General features: G+C 30.0%; 1 protein-coding gene across 1 annotated transcript; it reads right to left on the bottom strand.

Moving 5' to 3' along the window:
• Positions 1 to 5,872: 5,872 nt before the first annotated feature.
• LOC149877958 (uncharacterized) lies at positions 5,873 to 6,945 on the bottom strand. Its single transcript, XM_090073629.1, has 2 exons — positions 6,863 to 6,945; positions 5,873 to 6,567 (listed from the first exon to the last, which is right to left on the bottom strand). The coding sequence occupies exons 1-2, from the start codon at positions 6,867 to 6,869 to the stop codon at positions 5,873 to 5,875; spliced, it is 702 nt and encodes a 233-aa protein (XP_089929755.1). The 5' UTR covers positions 6,870 to 6,945.
• Between the last annotated feature and the right edge of the window lie 2,656 nt (positions 6,946 to 9,601).

Here is a 9,601-nt window from a genome sequence, read left to right as displayed (position 1 = left end):
CAAATTTAACATTTTAGCAATAAGTTTGAAAAAAAAAAGTTTATTACCCGTTAAATAATTATATTAGCAATTTAAATCAGATATTTAAATTTAAAACCTAAATTAAAAAAAAAAAAAGGAAGTTAATAAAGTAAAAATTTTAAATTACAATTTCATGTTAGATATATAAATTAGAAATAAAAAATATAATGTTAAACTATAAATCTAAATTTCGAGACGATCCCTTCCCCTCCTCTTTGGACATGGCTTCTAAAAACAATTCTTTGTTATTTTACATTTAACTGGGTCAAAAAATGGCAGAGTTCAATTTTCTTCAAAAAAAATTTTCTCGTTTGAGAGTGATGACCATTTAAAGTTATTGAAGGGGGTAAAAAGGTGGGAAATTTAAACTTTTAATGGTCGACCTCCTATTCCGTAGAGGAACTTTGATCTAATTTAAGAAAGAATAAAAAAAAAAAACATGATTTATTAGGTGCTCAAGGTTGAGGGCAGTTAGAGATTAGCTCCAATAACTTTTTACAAGTCATCCATATTTGACACTAATATCAACATACTAGAAAATTTAGTTTGCCTCATACCTCTAGTTACCTCTCATTTTATTTATCTTGAACAACAAAAATCCTGAGCGCTCCCCTAAAAAACGTCATTTCTCCCCTGGTCCTCAGTGAAAAAACTTGTTTTTTAAAGTTTTGAAATGAGAAAATGTTTTCCGATGCTTATTTTGAAAAATAATTCTAAAGACGTGTTGCAAGATATTAGAGTGTGTTTCTATGCACCATGCTTAGTAGACTTAGTTGCCTGTTTGAACTTTCTTTAAACTTTTGAGCAATCTTTTTATCGGATCTCAGATTAATGTCATATAAATGATTTTTAATCGTAAAAATTTAAACATTTAATGCTAAAGTAAAAAAAAAATCTGTCGCAAAACATCTTTTTTTTTTGTAATTATTTAGTTAAATTTAAGTTAAAAAGATTTTAGGATCAAAGCAAAAGATATACAATTTCGAGATTTTTAATATTGCAAAGTGCTTATACGCATCAAGCGCACTTATTACAAGTAGTGGGAGTATTAATAAGAACGTTCCCTTAAGTCGTCACTTTGCGGTTTCATTCACTAGATGAAGTTTCGGTGAATTACATAAACTCTCCAGTTGAATGATAACGCAAGTCGATAGACTGTTCGCCTGAAAAAAACAAAAACATCAAGCTAAAATACAAAATCAGAACTTTCTTTGAAAAAAAAAAAGGTCAGCCTCCGAGAGTCTGACAAGGTCAGCCTTCGAGTTGGTTTTATAAGATCACAAAATATTAAAAAGTGGTTTGTTTTCTTGTATAAATTTACCAACTTTTATTTTATTTTTACGTAAACTTTCTAATTTTTCTCTTACATATAAAATGAAGATCAAAAAATATTCATGGAATGATTCTTTAAACAAGCGCCATAATAATCCATTACTATCTAATAGTAATAGAAGGTTAATTGTTGGTAAATCCTGGATGTGATAAGTCAAACTATTAATTAATATACTTATTAATCCAGGATGGCTTGATTTTAGTAGACTAACGGTTTTTGGTAAAAGTTTATTTCAGCCATATACAAACAAGTGTTTATTGAGGTAACAGCAAAATAAATGAATGTCAGGGCGGCGTTTTTATATATATTTTATTTGATGTTTGATTGTTTAGTTAAGTGTTATGATGAAGGTAATGGATTAGGGAGGTATGGGTTGTAGAGTTGTGTGGAAAGATATATGGAGGTTTAGATCGAGGCTTGTGGCGTTAGGATTCCTTGGATAGGAATGGGCGAGGTTTGGGAATAGTTTGGTTAGGAATGAGCAAGGTTTAATCGTTAAAGGGCTATGGTTTTATTTGCCGTCTTCAGTATATTCTGTTACATAATAAAACTAAACAAACGTTCTATTAGTGTGTAATGGTTAGCACTAATTTTCTCATAACTTTTATATAATACAAATAATTTTCTCTTACGCTTCTCGCAGTGTTCAAAAATGTTTATATCAATAACTCCTCTTTTTTATTACAAATATCTCTTCTTTTTTTTTTAAATCTTCTTCTTTTCTTCATTTATTCAACTGCTTATTAAACAGCTTGTTCATCAAAGTCTTTTTCTCATCACCAAACTCTTTCTCTTTTTAAATTTCTTCTTAAATTTTTCATAAAACTTTTTCTTTAAAACTTCGTCTTCTTTTCTTCTTCTCTCCTTCCAAATATGTTTTAGCTCTAAAGTAAATACAAATCCCTTTTATAGTTCTACCGTCACTCAAGCATTCACTTCATTTTGTTGTTCTAACATAATTACTTTTGTCTAGTATTTGCTTCTCTAAAAGTAATATATCTATTTGTTCTTCATGCATCTTCAATAAATTTTCTTTTCGGCTTGCTATAAAACCAAAACTATTTTAAATGACTTTTTCAGTATTTACAAAGATTGAAACTTTACAATAGCTTTATAGTTGCTTAATGGTTGTGAGAAAATTTCTTATAAGTTCTGCTAAAAGTTTTATATAAGGTTGTGTTTTTACCATAGCTTAATGCTTGTTTGATGGTTGTGAGAAACGTCTTAATAATTTTATCCACAATTTTTACAAATGGTTGAAACTTTATAATAGCTTAATGGTTTGGTATCTGGTTGAAAACGAGGCGATGCAGCTTTAAAACGAGGTGATGTAGCTTTAAGTTTATTAACCATAATTTTGACTTTAAGTGGATGGTAGGGTATATGATTGAAATTACTTTTCGATTTCTTCAGCAAAAGTAAAGTTGAAATACAGCTTAGTAATTGAACCTACGGTTGAAAATAGCTTTTTTTTAAAATTCTGTTTAAACTTTTCAATTATAAATTTAAACACAGCTTGATGGTTAAACATATGGTCAAAATAGGTTGAGCAAAAACTCGCATTTTACATCTACTAAAAAGCACAAACCTTTATGCCTTCATGTAAACAAAAACTGACTACTTCGAAATCAAGCATTCTGTGTGCATCAAATGTTACATACATTATAATTCATGCCGATGATTGTTTAAATCTAAAACGGCTATTTTTCATTACCACACAAATCAGCTAAAAAAATTTTTGCGAAGAACATTATGAGGAATTCTTTATTTATTATTCTATGAAAGTTCGTCTTTTCAATTACTTTTTTTCTTTAATATTATCAAAGATTTAATGTTATTAGAGAATATCCAGAAATTCTGTTAAAAAAATAAAATTCACAAATAGGAGAATGGCATGTTTCGCAAGAGTAACACGTTTTATAGCTTGTTTATCTGTCTCGCAACTTTTTTGCAACTCGATTACTAAAAGGTCACATTTAAAGAATTTATAACAGCTGAATGTCTTTTCTTAATTGCTCACACACTATCATCAGAGCTGTCTTTTTATGCCTCTGTTACTAAAAGTTTTTTACGTATCGAAAGAAAAAGTACACAAAATGTGTATATATATATATATATATATATATATATATATATATATATATATATATATATATATATATATATATATATATATCATATCATGTCATAAAAATATTTCTCATTGGTTTTTGAATGGGTTAAGTTTTTGCTTTAATAGAATAAATTGCTTCCTAAGCTTTTTTTCCAGTTATTTTGGCAGTTTGTTCTTTACCCAGGTGATAAAGAAGTATTTTTGCATAGCTTTCTGAAATAAGTTTAATCAGTGCAATTAAATGGTTATCAGTTATAGCTTAATCAAACAAATGAGAAGTTTGTTCATTAAATATTTTTGAGTAATCAACTGATTTCAAAACAGCACTAGTAATGGCATTTGAATTCCTGTTTCATTTGGAAGGTTGCCATTTATTGAGGCAAGCAACCTTTGGAAACATCTTTCAGTTTCTTCGCATATAATAACAACTCTTTTGGTTGATTTAATTAAACCTCCTCTGTCTTTGATTTTTAAAAAACTGGTTTGTTCGAAATGTTAAGAAAGTACTAATGCATTCCGACATTTAATGCAAATGGTTTTTTGTAAATTTATGTATCATAGATTTTTTGATAAAATACATAAAGTTGATAATGTTTGATACAAAAAATATGTTATAAAAAAATTCCCTTAATAAGTTGTTTTGAATAACAAGTCAAAAACAATTGACTCAATCATTGAGAGCTGAAATATTACAAAGAATTATATATAAGTAAAACAATATATATTAAAAAATAAAATTTTCTATTTAATACTCTTACTAAATACTATATCCATTAATTACATTTATGTATTTAACAATCTTAGAAGGAATCCCTGAGTTGTGTGTACTCACAGCACTCAGCTAATAGTTCATGCAGCATGTACATATCTGGTATCTTGCTAAAAAAATTGAAAATATAAAATTTGTCAAAATTGTAAGTTGACACCACTGCCGCTTACCATACAGTTATGTTATAAACCTTCTAGCACAGTTCATTGTGTAATTAAGAACTAAAAGGTACATAAAATATGCATATTTAATCTTAAATTGCACTTAAAAAGTATATCGAATATTTTGTACCTTGATATTTAAATAACTTCTTTGTCTGATTTTTTTAGAAATCATTTAATTACTTTAAATTTTTTAAAACTTTATTTCATAGTGTAGTTTTTCTTTGAAAACTTTCTCAGCGGTGACCGATGTACATTGTATATCGGTCACCGCTGAGAGCTCTGATCGCCGCCGCACGTAGGAGTATTTGACGATTTTAGCTGGCCAAAATTATTTCTCTCCTTTTAACAGCTGAAAACTTAACCATATGACAAGAAATTGTAAATTAGATGTTTTTTGTACAAATCCAAGCCAGTGGCGTTCAATATAGGGAAAAGATGGGTACTTTAGGGATTACATTTTATTCTATTCAATAGGATTTGAGGAAATAAAAGATATATTATTTTTCAAACTTTATTATGGTAAATAACATACTATATTTTGATATTTAATTAGATTCCCCTTCGTCATTTTCAGAATATTCTTCATTTCCGTTATTTTCAGTGTCGGAATCTTGGACTTCTCCAGGAAGAAGCAATTCCACAGCTTCTTTTGAAAAAGGCTTTGTAAGTTTGTGTTTCTTTTTCCCAATGCTGGACAACAGAGGGTCGGATGTTAACAATAACCTATTGATGATATCTTGGTTACAATCTTTTCTAGAAAATTTTCTAGCATAGCTAAGTCTGTACTCCCGGAAATGTTTGTTTCTGACTTCGGCAGCCTCTTCCAACAATTGTCCAATTGGCAAAAGCGCATTCTCTACTATATCAGGACCATGTACTAAAACTTTATGCAGAGTTGGAGTCATGTGACACCAGGGGTATAGTTCAACATAAAGCTTTGCAGTATCCAAAGTATACTGTCTAAACTTTTCTACATCAATCTTGTGGCCACTGGAAATTACTTCTAGGATAATTTTCATTCTGGAAATTAAACGGAAGTCTACTCCAGTGATATCTGCAGATGTTTCCGGGTCGTTGAAGAATCTCCTGCTTGTGTTGCCGCTTTTGGTATTCCTAAATCCAACCTTAGGTATGTCGACAAGAATGCCCATTTTGCTCTTGAATTCATCTTGGATTTTCTTTTTCCTATCTGAGAAGAGTCTCTTCTCATCTTCTTTCAGGCTTTTCTGCCATTTTTATTACAGGCAATTTGTATGATAGGTGAAGGAGACTTTCAAAACACCGTATTCTAGCATGCAGAATGGATAGTCCAAATTTGTAGCTGCTTTGATTGTCAACACATGTTCTGTCCAAATCATTAAATTGTCTTGATGTTGCTCCACAAATATAACATCGCATAGTCGATTTAGTGGTGGTTGCTGCGTTACAGACTTTTCCGTCAATCATAGTTAACATCATCACATGTTCTACTACTATGTCTTGAAGTTGAGTTCAGGAGCAGGATAGCATGTTTTTTTTTCTTCGACCAAAATACTGTAGCAGGGCCATTGCTTCTTGTCACTTGTACGTACGATTTCATATTGAGATTTTGTTAGGCCTGCGTCAGTAAATATTAAAAGAGCCTCTAACGGTGTCAATGATTTTTTTGTAGGTTCAAGACTGCTGCGATAGGCTTTTTTATACTTTCCCGCTCGTTTGGGAGATGTTTTAAGATCTTTGAGGACGGTTGCAGCACTTCTTTTGCCACTTGTTGTCAAACAAGTTTCAGCTGCAAAAACAATAGCTTCTGGTTCCACATCTTTCCTGAGCTGTTCTGTTTTTCTCCTCTTTGAACGTTCACTAGAATCGACAAAACTTTTTCTTGGTCGTCCTGATGATGGAGTGGATGGGGTACCCGGTATTTGAAAACTCCCTTGCAGCCAAGGGCCATGCTTCTTAATAAATATTTCATGAGTTCTGGATGAAGACGACCACATTTTTCTAAAAATAGCTTTCAACCTCGACATTTGACGCTTGTATACTGTTTTTAGTTCTTCGGTATATTGATTTCTTGATAACAAATTATGATCAGCTAAGTCCATTTTTTCATTGAAATTTGGAGCCTCCTGCTGCTGAATACTGTTGTAGAAATCCAAACGAGAGATTGTTTGCATTCCTGATGACACATCTAGAAAAAAAAATTAAGTTGAAAAATTCATCTTGGACCTTGATGTGCTTAGAACATGATTAAAATTTAGATGGCATCAACAGGCAGTTGAAATTAAGATTTTTAAATAGCTAGTGGTATAAACTCATAGAAAAACGAAAAAAACTAAGAGGGTTTCAATGCGCACTACAACTTTTTCACTTTTAAAGTCAAAATTTACTTTAAAATTCGTTAAAAAAATGCTAAGTTTCATGGTACATAACTTTTGTGGTAATTAATATTTCAAAACGGTAGTAAGAGTAAATAATGTACATACCTGTCATAGATTCATCAATGATATAACACTGTAAAACTTCTGTTGTAAACACTTGTACACAGCTTCAATAAACACCACTAAAATCGCTCGTAAATAAAATGAACCACGCAAATATAGATCGGATATTTAACCAGACTGTGTAGTTCCAATTACTACTTTTATAACCAAACCATTAACTGCTCATTAAACGACCATTATCGTGAGATAATAAGGGTAGGTAATTAAGTGGGTACGGCCACTTTTAATAATTCCAATTTTGGCCAGCTAAAATCGTCAAATACTCCTACGTGCGCCGTCTTACGAAGCCAATTTAGGCTTCAAATTTTTTTGAAAAAGACAATTGAATAGGCTATCCAGTTATATTTTGAGATCAGTTGCTTCATTACTTATCATGTTTTGAATATTAGTAATAATTTATGACTCATTTGACTGATTTATTCAAAAAGTGTACTTAATCCTCTACATTTCAAGTAAAAAGTAACAGCCATATTGTATTAATTATAGCGAGATATATTACAAAGTTTGTGATTTTTTAAACAACTATCAAAATGAAGTCGTCGAAAGTAACGTATAGTGCCAATGAAGCTTCTAAAATAATGCTTAAATGGTTAAACGAAGATCATAGTGAATCAGAAAGTGAGTCTGAAGCAGTTCTAGCTCAGAAGATTTAGAAGCTGGTGTATCTGTTAATTGTGACAATGTTGATTCATGGGTACTTCTTGGAGAAGATTCATCGGTGGTCTAACACATTTGTTTCGATTTTGTCCTTTTAATAGACCTGGAGTCAATACAAGTCTCGATGAAAACTCAACTATTTTAGACGGTTTTAAAGAACTTTCTAGTGACAAAATATAAGATGAATTTGTTAGATTTATAAATTCTTTTGCCTCTTACAAAAAGCTGATAAATAGTCCATGTTTAAGTTCATCTATATTTTCTTCTTGGTAAGTAACCCCAATTAACAAATATGATCTTGTTAAGTTTATCAGTGTCATGGTTGCAATGGGATTAGATAAATGACCTTCAATTAAAGACTTTTGGTCACTAACTGATATATATCGCAGTCCTTGGTAAAAAATTTATGTTTCCAAGAAATAGATTTGAAGTTGCTCCATCTCAAGTAAGCCATGCAAATGAAAAAATTGAACCATATATGAAAAATCTTATTGCAAATTACCAAAAGCATTTTTTCCATATAAAGATGTTTCTGTTGATGAAATGGTCATTAAATTTAAGGGTAGATGTTTAAATAAACAATATAACCTCAGTAAACCAAGCAAATACCATGTTAAAACATTTGGATTGTGTGACAGGGCTACTGGTTATGCCTTTAACATCCTTACATGTTTTGGAAGCGATACATCTTGTAACTCTGACACAAAAGGAATGGGACAATCACAAAAAATCTTTGAATATTTACTTAAACCTCTTGGAAAGGTTCGCCATATTTTTGCTGATAGATATTACATAACACACTCTTTGATCTCCTATCCAATATCAAAATCATTTCACTACACTGGAACCTTAGAAACAAATCACAAGAATTTTCTAGATAATATCAAGTTCAAAAAAGGTTGTAGAAACATCTACAAACAAACTATTATTGCAGTGAATCTGGAATTCTACTATATATAAAAAAAGCAAAAAAACAAGTTGTAACTGTTTCTACTAAGTTTGCAAAAAATGTTGTTGCACTATCTTCTCGTCACAATGTAGTCAGAGAAGTACCAGAAATTATTCACCGGTTCAATCTTTCAATGAATGGTTGTGATGGTTTATATCAATCTGTTTCATATTACAGTAATCTAGAAAGAACGACAGTTCAGTGGTGGAAAAAAGTTTTTAATTGGCTGATAGAAGTAACTAAAACTAACTCTTACATATTATATCTGTTAACTCGTCCAAATAATTCGAAAAGAATTACTCTAAAAAAATATAATGAGAATATTATTGAAGAACTAGTTAATACTTGTATTACCATGCTGCCTGATAATTCTACACTTTTAAAAAGAGTTTGACAAGTTTCAAATCCAGTCTTAGAAAGATTCAACAATACAAGACATTTGATTAATTATGTTGAAAGCAATAGAAATTGTGCAGTCTGTAGTACTCCTGTCAATAGAAAGCATCAAACTTTTATATGTTCTGGCTGCAGTAATGAACCTCATTTGCATCCTAAAGATTGTTTTTTGATTTACCATTCCATTTAATTATTTTTATCATTGGAAATGCTTCAGTATTTTTTTCTTTACTTTTTTTTTTTTTTAAAGCCTATTTTACAAAATATTTGATAATTTTCTTTTTAAATTTTCAAAATTCAGTTCTAAGTAAATCTGGTTTTAGTTTTTCTTCTGTTATCAAAAGAAAAGTAAAATTATTTTTTATTACCTATGATTACATTGCCTATGTAAGTTGTTATGTCTTTTAAAATATTTTATTCTTAAAATCTATAAAAGAATTTTGTTTTTGATTTAATTTTTTTTTTCAATATAAAACGTTTTTGAATTCCTTGCATTTTTCTGTATAAAATGCATTTAACTTTTATATATTTAAGAAGATCTTTTCTTTAGCTTTTTTTATATATGTATAGTTTGTTGTGTTTTCAAAGAGATTTATTACTTGAGTTTCTATAAAAGTTTTGAACAATGTGATCTTACCTTTTTTTTATTTATTTAGAGCAGTCACAGCAAAAAGTTTTTAAAAGATTGCAATAGTAAAAGAGTCAAAAAATGATTAATT

Source organism: Hydra viridissima, unplaced genomic scaffold (assembly GCF_058129835.1).
Source record: "Hydra viridissima isolate aposymbiotic clone 2 unplaced genomic scaffold, HvirCarnegie_v1 scaffold_16, whole genome shotgun sequence".
In the NCBI taxonomy this organism is placed as follows: domain Eukaryota; kingdom Metazoa; phylum Cnidaria; class Hydrozoa; order Anthoathecata; family Hydridae; genus Hydra; species Hydra viridissima.
This window is presented reverse-complemented; position numbering and strand designations above follow the sequence as displayed.